The 14,240-nt window shown below is 29.3% G+C and overlaps 1 protein-coding gene across 2 annotated transcripts; it reads left to right on the top strand.

Annotated features, from left to right (window-relative positions):
• The first annotated feature begins 53 nt into the window (after window positions 1-53).
• Window positions 54-7,497, top strand: LOC117171350 (carbonic anhydrase 1-like). 2 transcript variants are annotated; one of them, XM_033358586.1, is made up of 8 exons: window positions 54-188; window positions 259-332; window positions 730-912; window positions 4,622-4,781; window positions 4,864-4,969; window positions 5,060-5,080; window positions 6,975-7,196; window positions 7,307-7,497. In XM_033358586.1, the coding sequence occupies exons 2-8, from the start codon at window positions 278-280 to the stop codon at window positions 7,415-7,417; spliced, it is 858 nt and encodes a 285-aa protein (XP_033214477.1). In that variant the 5' UTR covers window positions 54-188; window positions 259-277; the 3' UTR covers window positions 7,418-7,497. The 2 variants fall into 2 exon arrangements, with proteins under 2 accessions (XP_033214477.1, XP_033214478.1); XM_033358587.1 differs by lacking the exon at window positions 5,060-5,080 and having other exon boundaries at window positions 57-188; window positions 7,307-7,495.
• Window positions 7,498-14,240: the final 6,743 nt, after the last annotated feature.

A 14,240-nucleotide genomic window follows, 5' to 3' on the forward strand; every position in this document is an offset into this window, starting at 1 on the left:
TTTTCAACATGAGCGACTGTTTTTTCCTTATATAATCGCTTTTAAAATCTTAAACCATTATAGTGAAAATATTTTAAATACTAACTTGATACTTGTACAAAACTTATAGTCAGTACCACTTCACTATAGGTTTACAAAATTGCCAATTAAGAAGGAAGAAGAATAAAAGGATTATTATTAAAATCTAGGTAAATCAAACGACCAGTTTTAACTTTTATTATTTTCACAAACATTATAACTTTTTAAAATTAATTTCAGAATCTTTCCCGATTATAAAATGAATCACTGTTACTTATTGATGGCCATTCTAAATGGTTTGCATTCAGGAGCAAGTAGGTTAAAATTCTCATTTTATTTTGAATTGTGTGAAATCTATGAAAATATATTATATTGATATGAAATATTTTAACGAGCTATTTTATTAATTTTGCCAAAGGTTATTTAAATTTACAATATATTCCTGTTTGTTATTTCTTATACGCATCTAAATTGTGAACAGAGATACGTATTTATACTAATTTATGATTTCGAATTTTAAATTCATTATAATATCAATAAAATAAACTATTATGTTTATTTAAAATACTACAAGGATTACGCACATAACATCGAAAATCAAATATCAACATAATAAAATAAAATAATATCAAATTAATTTTTAAAAATCTGTTTATGATCGCCTGACTAAAAATTATAATTATTTAATGAGCGCTTTTTTATTTTGCACAGATTCATACACCTTTAAAGATGCTTCTAAGTGGAAAGATGAATATCCAGATTGTGGTGGAAAAAATCAAGCTCCTATTCTTCTTAGGCCACGGGAAATGAAAGTTAAGAATGATTATGTGCTGAAATTTATAAATCATGACAAAAAACCAACCAGCATGAAAATAAAAAATGATGGACATTTTGGTATGGCCTATAATGTTCTAATGCATGCCTAAAAAATTCATTTTATATTTTTATTTCCCGGGCAGAAATAGCCTTATATTTTCCTAATTACCGATCTGGCCCTGATCGGTTTAATAACTTCGGGCCAGATTTTTATAATTCAGTGGCCCAGATCCGAGCCATACTGGTTAAGTATAAGTGTTATTTTCGGGCGAATATAAAAATGATAAGAAATCATAAATTTTAAAAATGGTTCTTAACGAGAAATTGATAGGGGCCAGGTGGAATGCTGATCAGATGGCCAGATCGAGTGCCAGATCTGGTTCCGATAGGCCCGTCTGTTTCATTAGCGATCCGGTCCAGGTCCATTTTCCAGATCTGGGTCAGATCTATCCTGGTCTAGCCCCTGTCTGAGTCATAGCAAAAGTTCTAAACAGGTTATACTTATGGGGAAACAGCGTTAGCAATTTTTTAGGCGATCACGCCTAAAAACTACGGTTTGTAACAGAGTGGGGTGGTCAGAGGAATCAAACCTACGAAGCTACATAACATTTAGTATTATTATCTATAGATGTGTGTATGTATGTGTTTAATATAGTTATTTTAAAATTTCATTATTATTATTATATTTATTTATATTATTTTATATTATTATTTTTTCTGATGATAAATTTTAAATGAATTAGTAAAACCCAATCAGAAAATCCACTTGCTTTTAGTTAAAAAGTGTGCTATAGTTTTTCTATAATGAATTTCCCATTTCCTGGAAAATTCTATTATTTGGTTGGAAATATAATTACTCAATTGAAAATGCAACTATTTTTTTAAAAGGTAACCTTTTTAATGAAAAGTTCATATTTCTTGCTTTAAAGTGAAACTAATTTCTTAAAATTGAATTTTTTTGCTAAAAGATTAATCTCTTTGTTTAAAAATTTAACGGTCGACAGCGTTAAGGCACGCGGTATAAAAAATATTCCAAAATTGGTAACGTTTTTTATGGACCAGCTCTTTTATGAGGAAGAACCGGAAAAGTTATATGCGGCCTAAATAATTTTTAAGACCAGGGAATAATCATTTTTTTGTGAAAAATAGAATTTTTTGCAAAACATGCCATACCTGAAATAATTTCTATGCAAAGATTTGTTACTTTCTTTTTATATCTCACATCTTTTGGAATAGAAATTCAAAAAAAAAGTAAAATACAATATAAATATACAGTACTTATTTGCCTCTTACCTGTCCCCTACAACGACTGTGCGTTAGCGTTAGTTCGCCACCCAGTGGGCACAAAATTTGGCGACGTCTTTACGACATCGTTACGACATATTTACGACAAATTTACGACATACCATGTCCATGTGGTTAAGGCCTCCTTATGATATCGTAAATAAGTCGTATAGTCTGGCGATGTCTTTACGATATCACAAAGTCACCAAAACGACATGGACATAGGATGTCGTAAAGTTGTCGTAAAGATATCGTAACGATGTCGTAAAGACGTCGCCAAATTTTGTGGCCGGTGGGCAGTGAGCTAAGTGAAGCATGCGGCGCAGATGGCGCTGGGAGTCCTTTCAGCCTGTTTTTACATGGCACGAATAGGCAAAATTAGTTCGAATTTAATTTAATTTATATTATTCGTAATGACAATCGGTTCTATGCATAGCATAATTAAAGTTCCATATCTTGTTAAATATGAGAATAATAGTAAGTGAAAAAAATCGTTAAAATATTCTTTTCCAGCTGGGGGAACTTGTGATTGGTTTCAATCGTAACTTGGAGTAACTAAATTTAAAGTATTTTTCAACTCAAAAAACAAAATTAAACTTATAATTATACTAAACTTTATTATTGAATTCCAAATACATCTATCAAATTTATTTAAAGTAGTTTTGTACAAAATAAGTTTGAAAAAAGCATGGTGAAACAACAAATTTATTTTATAAAAAATAAGAAGAATTAACAATGTCAGATGTTGGTATAAATTAGTAATTTATTAGCAACAGTAGCTCTGATACAATAACAAATGATTTATTGAAATAAACGAATTAATCAATTGACTGAAGAATTAATTAACTCAAAAAACTTTAATTTAAATAAATAAATTCAGAAGGTATAGTTCTTATTAGTTTTGTTTTAATCTTGTTATGAAAGAATTAAAAAAATAAAGATATCGTTTTGCTTTAAGATAACATGTTCCATATTTCTCATAAAAATACATACAGTTTTTATTAAATTTTTTATATTTACACGAAAGAATTTTCTTAAATAAAAGTATAGTTTCAGTTTAATATAAAATGTTCAATATTGCTTATAAAAATACAGTGTTTGATTAGTTTTTCATATTTCTACAGAAGAGTTTTATAAAATACGGCTTTTATATATATTTTTTTATTTCTACTCCAGATATTTTTTAATTAAGATATTGTTTGAGTTTAAGATGAAATGTTCCATATTTATTGTCTAATTGAATTTTAATCCTTTCCAATTATGACATCATTCAGTTTATAATGCGTAATCCAAAAATTTTCTACTTTAAAAATTTTCTATCTTATGTTTTAAATTTTAATTTAAAGAATTTTAATATGCAGTCTTGATTACTTGCATATTTAATTAAATAATTTTTTTAATAAATCTGTGCTTCAAGTATTAAAAGGGAACAATAATTTTTTTTTTTAAATGATTCGAACTACGTTCAAAATTTAGGGATTTCCAGATTTTAACGTTAAAAATTAAACGTTTTCAATTCGAAAGTTTTAGTCATTTAAAAAATGTAAGCTTCTGATTTAAAATTTATAAATTATTTTCAATTTATAAATAACTTCATAATAATGCATTTTTATCAAATATTGTTTCAGTCTAAGATATTCAATTTTAATCTATTCAATTTAAAATTTGTTTAATTGAGAAAAAGAATAATTATTGAATAGTTAGAAATATTTCACCAAATATTTTAAAGTAAAAAATTTGAATATTATTTGTAGGTAAAATTTTAGTAATTTTAAGAGGTATTTAGAAGTTTTGAAAAGTTTCAAAATTAATTTTGAACTTGAAATGATTCAATTTAAAACAAAATGTAGATTTTTGCCGATTAAAAAAAAATTTAGAAGCTTTTTAAGAATTGTCAAAGGATTTAAAAGAATAAAAACATTTTCTTAAGATTCTTAGAAAAATTGAAAATAACTTTTCATTTGAAAAAATTTTTCAAAGAGAATATTCAAAAAGATTTAATAAGATTTCTAAAATTGATAAAGGTAACACACCCCATTCCACCCATTTTTGTTATTTTAGTGCAAGCTTGTAAAGTAGTAAAACTTAAAAAATCTTCACACTTTAATTTTTCATACATAAAACCGAATGCCATTGCGAAAAATATTAATCAAATTAATTTTTCACTAATCTTTCCTATGCTTGCCATATAAATATAGGCTGGAAAGACTCCCAGCACCATCTGGCCTCCACGCTTCACTTGATCGTACTAGTGAACAAACTTCGATGCAGGGGGCTGCCTCTGACATTCTTGATTCATCTTATACTTCAATAAGAGAGGCTTAATATACCTATTTTTGCGGCCTGATCAGTTTTTGTAAATATGGAAATTTAAAAAAAAATGTTATTTGAGTATTTGAATTTATTTCGCATATTATGCAAGATGATATATTAAGCGATTTTGCTCAGATTATCTTGATTAAATTTTTTTTCATAATACACTCTATATTGGTATACATTGCAGTGCAAGTAACTGGTGTTTGGCCTGGAGCCGTACCGTCAATTATTGGTGGACCACTGAATAACGAATACAAATTTGATAGAGTGGATTTCTTTTGGGGTCAATCTGATACTGAGGGTAGTTTGCATAAAATTGCAGATTATGAAACAGGCGAGCCAAATGGGTCGGTTAACAATAATCTTGGCATATTTTCAATCAATTTTTAAATAGTAAATTAAATTCGTATAATGTAGTATATTTACCAGATATGCTCTAGAAAACCACCTAAATTACTATAATCGAAAATATGACACATTCGAGGATGCTAGAAAAGAATCAGACGGGATTGCAGTTGTTTGTTTAATATACAAAGTAAGCCGTTACAATATTCCTTTCATATTATATTAATTATATAATGCTAATAATTTATTTTGACGATAATTATTCTTATTTGGAGCACAGAACGTTGTTGCAGATAATCAGGTAGTGGTCAGCTTATTATTAACATCCATGAACAATTACCTGCATCATTTCGCACCCCCAGTTTTTTCTGTGAACAAAGAACAAGGCAATAGATCCCTGTCGATTATTACCAAACGTTGTAAAATTGTAGTTCTCATCGTATCGGTTGAAAAATGTCATTGGCATAAAGTCCAAAAATTTACATTTTTTGAGTTGCGCACGGAAAAAATGTGTCCTTAAGAAAGTCACAAACTAGTAAAAAGGTCTCGGCTATCAAATTCGACGACGAATTCAATGTGAAAATTCTAAAATAGTTTATCACTTTTATTTTTCGTGAACAATTCTAAAATATTACGCGTTATTGAGAAAATATTCCCAAAGCACTCACAAGCTTGCTGTGACAAATCTGAGAAATGGTAAGTAGGTTCGCCTGCACGTGGCCAGCACGCATGCTTGTCAACGCGCACGGTGCGTGAGTACGCGCGTATGTGTGGTTCGAGTTCGTCTGATGAGTGGCTAGAAGTTTTATAAAACCAATTTTTTTGCATCGATGGCTACGCGTGTTTACGCAATCTTGGTTTATGTTTAGAAACAGATGAGTCAGCAGTCTTTCAAGAGTTCGTATCTTCTGAGTTGCGAATTTACTAATGATTATAATATAAATAGAATCCCACAAATAAAATTTTTCCATTTTATATTTAAGGCACGACTTGAACAAGACTTAGTCTATATGTAGCCAAAAAAGAGAAGATATGAGCAAGCTGTTGCCAATATTCAACCAATGAAGTAAGCTATGAGCAAGATGTTGTTAACAACCGAACACCCGCCCTGATTGGCCCAACCCAAACAAACCAAACGAAACAAACCAACTAAAACAATCGAAAGGAAGGAAACTAAACCAAACGAACCAAACCGAACGAACCAGCCCAAGCGAGTCAACACAGACGAATCAACCCTTAAAGAACCTATCTAAACCATCTAACCCATACAACCGACGCAAACAAACAAACCAAGCCGAATAAGAGAACCCGAACCAACCAATAAAAACTAATCAGAACCAACTAACTAAGTCAAAAAAATAACCTAAACCAACCAAGCGAAATCAATACATCCAAGCCAACACAAACAAACATAAACCATCTAAGCCAAAACAACCAAACCAACCCAAACCAATTAATATAAACCAACCACAAACAAACAATCCAAACCAGCCATCATAAATAAACTAACCGGTACTTATTAACCGAAATAAGCGAAATTAAATTAAGCAAACCAAGCGAACCAACCCAAACGAAATGCCCGAACCAACCCAAGCGATCGAACTCAAACGAACTATCTCAATATGTATTGGCAAGAAACTCCTTATAACTTGTCTTCAATGGCTGGATATGGACTGAGTTTTGCTCATATGGTACCTTTAGCGGCTGGATCTTGACAACATCCAGTCTTTCTTTGCCAATATTGATTTTCAGCTCATATCTTGTCTTCATTGGCTGAATATCAACAAAAAAAGAACAAAAGGCCTGTCTTTTGGCCATAGCTTCTTCAAAATTTCCCTCTCAGAGTGCAATAACTTTTGTACGTAACATGTCTTTCTCTAATCTACATTTTTACAAAGTTGGATCAAAATCGACAAAGGTCCATTTCATGTACATTTTGTACCTAGTCCTTTAATCCGAAGCATTTTTATATTAAAACTTTTATATTATTAAGAATTCTAATTTCAAATTCACCAATTCTGTACAATTAAAATTTAAAACTATGAAAGCTCTAATTTTGAACTTTTTTACGGTTTCATTTAAAAACAACAAAGAGCCTTTTTAAAGTTATTATAATTTTTCTAAACTGCTAATTATAATAAGTGCCGCTCTTATCCAAGCAAATTCGAAATTAATTATTTTATTGAATAATTCAGATTGGCACTGGAAATTCTTCACTTAAGCCCTTTGAAAAAATTTTGGGTAAAATACAACCGATAAATTCAACAGAAAAAGTGTCACCATTCCCCTTGTCAGACATGAACTTAGCCACAGTATCCCTATACTTTACTTACAAGGGATCACTTGTTATTCCGCCCTGCACGGACTCTGTGAATTGGATAATATCACAGTATATTCAAAATGTGACGGAAAAAGAGGTACTTGTTTTTGCATATATTTTTATTATATTATATTTATTACTAAATAGTGTTTGTTACTTAGTATTATTCTGACTTAATCATTACTTAAAATTTCATTGCATTTTCAGGTAAACTTATTCAGAAAAATTCATTTGGAAGGAGGGGATAAGACAAATATCAGACCTATTCAGCAACAAAACAAACGTGATGTTTATTACTTGGAAGTGAAAGCAGAATAATACTAATTAATTAGTACATCACAATCAATATAAATGAGCAATCCTGTAATCCATATTGAGAAATTAATAAAATTGGATTCTTGAATCAAGAATCTGAACTGAAGTTCCTTACTTCTTGAAGCTACATGTAAAACTTTTCGTCAATCGGTACAATAGATTATGCTTTAGTTGTAGCTGTGCGCATAGGAAAAGCACATTATTTTAATCAAAAAACACAACAGTTTATTAAACAAATAATATTATCATTAAGTCCTCAAATATAGTAGTAGAAAGTAGTAATGCGCATGTCTAATTAAAGTTTGCTGCTAATCGGCACCATAGAATTTGCTGCTCTCTAAATTTATATCAGTGAAAATTTGCCTGTCACTGACACATATCTGGACAAAAAAGGCGTACCAATTTTGCATCGTGAAAATTTGCAAAGAAAATAATTTAACTTGAGCCGATATAATTGTGCTTGAGTATATTAAGGTTGTTGTGGTCATTTAATTCATATCTAGTGTTTTCTTTTTTTGTTTTGGAGATACTTAGGATTTTAGGGTGACTGATTTAAAATCTGATATTTAATTTTTTTAATTCAAATTGGCGTATTTAATATGGTAGACATAAATTATTTAAAATTTTCGGATCTTGTCAAATGGGTGATTATTGAGTTTTCTGGGTCACTCAATCAAAATCTAGTATTGGATTTTTAAATTTCAGAATGGCGGATCCAATATGGGGGAGATAAAATATCAAAAATATTCGGACCTTAATTCAGTGACTCAAGAAACCTAAATATCACCAATTTGATCTATATCGGAACATTTTTAATTATTTATATCCGCCAAATTAGATCTGTCTTTTAAAATTTTTTTAATCCAACACAATATGTCGATTCAACGACCCCAAAAACATTAGTATCACCAATTTTATCAAGTTCCGAACATTTTTAATGATTCATGTCCGCCATATTGACTCTGCTATTTTGAATTTTGAAAATCCAGTTTCAGATTTAAGTTTAGCGACTCTAAACCTCACTGAATTATCAGTCATTTCTACTAACAAAACAGTAGTTTTAACAGTTCAATCAATCAATATAGGTGACTGAATCAGCCACTTGAAATAAGTTATTCTCAGCCAACAGAAGTGGTTGATTTCTCTGCTATAATAAAATTGCAAAATCCTTTCTAAATTGAAATTCTTCAATTAATTTCTACAATGTCTTAAAGGCAGAGGTTAAGTGTACTGAAATTTTAATACTAATAGCTGAATTTTCAATATGTATTCCAGTGCGAAGGGGCTATTTTCATCGATACCTTCCGGATTTTATCGGTACATGTAGAACTACGTATAGTAAATGATTAAAATTAAGCATAATTGACTGGTCAACATATTAAAAGTTACGAAATAGGTAAATGAAAATGAATGATACGATTTGTAAAATTTACTGTTTGAATTCTAACTGTTTTTGGTTGAAATATAAACTATTACCTTTTTCCTTAAAAATTTATATTTTTTGGTTGAAAAATAAGCTACTGGTTAAAAATGAACCACTTTGTTAAAAAAATCATCTTTGTTATTAAAAATTTCATTATTTGTTTTTTATGTAATCATTTTGTCAACATTTTTTATTTGAAAATTAATTTTTTAACTCTACTGTTCTATTTTTAGTTGGAAATTGAGCTTTTCAGTTAAAAAAATTAACTATTTTGTTGGGAATTCAACTACTTTGTTGAAAATTGGTTTTTGTAATTTAATTCTATTTTTTTTTAATCACATTTTTTTCATTATCAACAATTTTTTTTTTCGACTAAAATCTATTTCGTTGAAAAATTACTTTTCTTAGTTGAAAACTCAAGTATTTTCTTGAAATTTTGCAATATCAAAACTTTATTTAAATAAATTTAATATTAAGTACTGCTTTCTTCCATTTTTGCGAAAAGTGAACTTTTAATTTAAGAACACTTGTCAATTTCAGAAATCCAGAGCACGGGAAAATGTTTACCGATTCAAAACAAAATACGGAATTTCTTTTTTTGAAAAAAAAAACAAATTGGGGCGATCGATCTCAAAAATTCGCAATTCGAATTTTTCCGGGTATTGCCAAACGGGGTAATTTCGGACACGTAGGGCAAACTTGGACATTCCTAAACTTATAGTTTAAATTATGTAATGTGAATGGCTTTAACCAGAATCTAGAGACAGATAATGCTTGAACTAAATCCAGATTATTAGAACTGTTTTGGGTAATTTACATTACAATTTATGACATTGATTTTGCCGCTGATATAGATTTGAAACTTTTGTAGTTAATTATAACAAAACTAAGAGTCATATCGGAATAAACTGTTCACACCATTCTTTGAACACTTACATTATTTTTATATTTTTAAAATTTGTATAGGCAAACTAAGCGTCGAATAAAAAAAACAACAGCATTGAATTCGTCTTGAAAATATCTAGGTGCGATTTTTGTTTGTTTTTTATTAAATCACTCTCCAAACAATTAGCGGATTTCTTGATAAACGTACATTTGCTGTGTGACCTTGAATTAAACCTTCTGTTTGAAATCTATATTTATAGGTACACAGCAAATGTTCGATTATCAACAAATGCGCTAATTTTTTCAAAGCACGGTTTAAAAACAATCGCACCTAGATGTTTTCAACAATGTTTTCAACAATTTGTTTAAACAAAACAAATCTGTGTCAAAATTTGAATTCATATAATGGAAAAAAGCATGCGGGAATTTTTGCGTTGAGGTATTTTTAAAACACAAGCAAGAATAATATTCTCAGGATGTTAATGGTCCACTGAAGTCCTTAACTCATGATGATTCATTTTGCATAGCTATAAATGCCAAACATCCCACCTCCTCTTTCTTTTCTTCTTCATTCTATCTTTAAATGATAATTTTGAGAGTGGAGATGATTAACACTCTTTTTCTACTAATGCAACATCTGATCCATCATTTTTAATCGCACATTATTTTTAAGAATGTCAAATAAGAATGTACCCTAAAGGAATCTCTTTAAAATTTAAGTTCTGGAATTTCATAATTTTTTATTAACTTATGTCTCATTTTTTTAATATTCCTATTTTACTTAGCAATCGCGTGACAGTAAATAAATTTACAATGGATCATTTTCTTTTATTATTAATTAATTTTAATTTAGAAATGCTTCAAATTAAAGTTGCGTTTTCAATACAAAAAGTTTTAAAGTGTACAGCTTTGATCAAATGACTTAAATTTAAAATCTTATCAATCATAATTTCTTGAAGTCTTCTTATATGTTCGAAGCACAATTATTTCTGACGAATCCTTTCTAAAAATGTACTGTTTTAAACATTAATTTGAATTGGCAAAATTAAATTATAATTAGATTCAATAATAATATTTTATAAAAATTTTTCTTTAGCGTTCAAAATTAAATTCTATAATGACAATAATATTCTTCTTCTTATATGTTTTTTAATCTTTGAACAGAAAAAAGGTAAATTGTCTAAAATTTCGAATCTGATGAATTTTCTGAATTTTCATAATATGATTAATATTCATTTTGGCACCTCAATGAAAAATCAGTAGTGAAAGATAAAAAGTGAATCAATTTTTTATTAAAAATCTGATTTTTGTCAAAAATCTTGATTTTTTTTAATTTAAGATTTTACGATATAATTCTATTTTCATTATTTTTTATTAAATAATATATCAGAAAGTGAACCTGATACTCAAAAAGGCCCTGAAATTTTTTTAATTTGATAATATAACAGTATACTTTATTCATTTAATGCGAATTCTTCAAATTTTGAAAATATTTGAATAAAATCAAATACTAAGGATTAAGGTTAAAAATTGTATAATCTACATCTACATTTTTCACTGAAGTAAGTGTAAAAGAACAAAAAAGTATGATTTTGGAAGAAAAGTCATTTTCCTCAAAAAGGAGACTTACTGTGAAATAAGGTAAACTAGGGTAATTTTTCAAGCTAAAGAGGAATAATGAATGAATCAATTCTTTCAAATAAAATAATTGTAATTAACGAATTGAGTTAAATAATAAACTCTTTAAATTCCTTAGAAATCCGGTCGAAATATATATTGCTTGTTCAATAAAATGGTTACATTTTTAAACAAAAAGGTCGGATTTTTAACGAGAAAAAAACGATTTTTCAAGAACCAAAAATTTAATTTTAACCAAAAAATTACATTTATAACAAAAAAGTTGAACTTTCAAGCAACAGGAATGACTGATGAATTTTAAAAATCCGCTAAACTTTCAGCCAAGAAAGATGACTTTTCTACTATAAAAGATGAATTTTAAATCCAAAAGAACGTATTTTAAATAGAGCAGTTGAATTATTAACCAAAAAATATGTGCTGACCAAAATAATTGAATTTTCAACCGTCAAAGATGCATTTTCATCCAAATAATCGAATTATCGATAAAGAAGATTTATACTTGTGTGTCGGTATGTATTTATATATGTCTATGAGCACTTTAATTTTTGAAAAAATTAATCCAATAGATTGGCCAATGGTACACTATTTTAGTGTGAATAACTGAAGGTTTGCAAGTTTTGTTTTCTCAATACTCGTATAATTGAACCATTTATCCTTACAATTTTTTTTTTTTTGATGAGACGAAAATTAGCAGAGTTACAGCATTTTAAAAATAAAAAAAATAAACGAAAATGAACATTTAAGTTACACAACGCACGATATGAAAAAACAGCAACACAACAAAAACTTTTCTTTTTGAACCCGTGTGGAAATGTTAAGCTAGCCCTCTCGAGGGCCCACGCGATTTGCCCCTTTACTACGTTGGCCCTTTGTTGGAAAACTAAGAAAGGCCAACATAGTTTCGAAATGCTCACCTTCGAAAGCCCCACGTGGGCTGCCCCCGAAGGGCCAATGAAGCGGCCCTCTGTAGTGCCCAGCTTAGCCCCCTGTAGGGCCTACATAGGGCCTACAGTTGTTGCCCCCTTTACTACCATGAAAAAGGATTTTGAGAATTTTGAAAGCCGGTTTCTTCCCGGGTTTCATTGTCAGTACCTTCCACAGGAGCAGAAGATACCGGAATCGGTGCCAGGTCCATAGAAAAATCAGACTCTTCATTCTCTTCTGCAAATATTTTCAAATAATTACTTGTAATTACAAATTTTCAATGACAACTGCAGTTTATAAAAGCGATCTCATCATGATAGACTAAAAATGAAATATCAAACTCCAGGAAATACCAAGATTATCTATAGAAGGGTAGGAATCAATTGCATGATTGCAAAAAAGCATCTCATGAAAATAACATTTTATTAACAATAACCATGTATTATTTTTCTAATGAATATGGTAAATTGAGGGTTATGTTTCTCATAAATAATTATTCAGTTTTGATACAAATACGTGCATGAGAATCGAAAATTCTGCCTCACATTATAGGGTAGTATGAAAAAACTTCAATATTATTACTGATATGATTCAAAGGAAAACATTTCAAACTTACCTTCCAAGCTTTCAGACCATTCTTCGTCTGACGTAGTCAGCTCTTTTAAGCCTTTTTGGACAAATCGATATTTTTCGCACCTAATTTTATTCAAATTCTTCTCGTCCATGTCTTACGTTATGTTTTTCTATTTATTCACATTAATAAACACCACTGACACCTCATACTGCCACTCTTATCTGACACCTATCAATTTTTATAGGTTATGAAACAGTTGACCACTATCCGCTACTCCGCTCCCCGTAATACCTGATCAGTGATCACAGGGGATCAGTCCGTATTCTGATCACTCTAAATCTTCTGAACTATAAGAAATCGCATAAATATCCCAGCCTTTGAAATTTTGTATGTTTTTCACGTGCAAAAAACAATAGTGAACGTTTTTTGTGTCGAACATTTTATAACAATTTAATCTGTAAATTCTTTGATATATTTTTAAAAATGTAATAAAGCTGAATAATAAAAATGTTTCTACGTTCAACATCTCAAATTAAATTAGAAAAAATCATGATTTTTTCTTCTAGTGTGGTGATCGGACTTGGAATTTTTCGTAATAAAAATGAAGGGGCAAATACATAAACTCTAGCGAGGGCCCAGCTGGGCATTCCCACAGTGGGCTGCCTTTATAGGGCCTCTGGAGGGCCACTAATAAAAAAAGGCTAAGCCGGGCATTTTCCACACGGGAAAGCCCTACAAGGCTATCATAACCACTTTTTCATTTTCTGTAAAAATAAAAAATTCAAATTTTGATGGTAAAAAATAATGAAAAATCCAAAATTCAATGTTGTCATCAAACTATACAAGACACGATTGTTTTTATCGTAGGAAACAACATTAACATTTAAAGAATTGCAAACTTTTTAACAAACGACACAATATACAAAAAAATAATTCAGCAACAGTTGTTCAACCAAAAAAGGGCTACCATTTTATTATTAATCATTTTTTTATAAGTTGCGTAGTTTTTGTTTTATTCATAAAAAACAGCATTAAAACTAAAAAATTTAAATCTTGGACAACCGACATAAGCTACGAAAAAATGAGACCAAAGCTGTTCACCCAAAAATAAGTTGAAATTTTTTGTATTCATTATTTTTTGATAAAATACGTAGTTTTGATTTTAATGATAACAGCATAAGTCAAATAGTAGCATTATTACAAAAGTAATCATATTTCAAATGAAATAGGAGGATTTTTAATCAAACAAGAAATATATATTAGAAATATTATATTAGTCTTTTAAACTAAATATAATTAGATTTTCTTATTGGTTTCTATTAATTCATTTCGAATTTATCATCAGGAAATGTACTAAATGTTATCTGAGTTCGTAAAGTTAT

Source organism: Belonocnema kinseyi, chromosome 4 (genome assembly GCF_010883055.1).
Source record: "Belonocnema kinseyi isolate 2016_QV_RU_SX_M_011 chromosome 4, B_treatae_v1, whole genome shotgun sequence".
NCBI lineage: Eukaryota > Metazoa > Arthropoda > Insecta > Hymenoptera > Cynipidae > Belonocnema > Belonocnema kinseyi.

Excerpts from the sequence above, each read along its gene's own strand:
- LOC117171350 (XM_033358586.1), top strand. The coding sequence starts at position 278 with ATGAATCACTGTTACTTATTGATGGCCATTCTAAATGGTTTGCATTCA. Across the intron at positions 913-4,621 it reads AAAAAATGATGGACATTTTG|TGCAAGTAACTGGTGTTTGG; the intron begins GTATGGCCTATA and ends TATACATTGCAG. Across the intron at positions 7,197-7,306 it reads AAAATGTGACGGAAAAAGAG|GTAAACTTATTCAGAAAAAT; the intron begins GTACTTGTTTTT and ends TTGCATTTTCAG.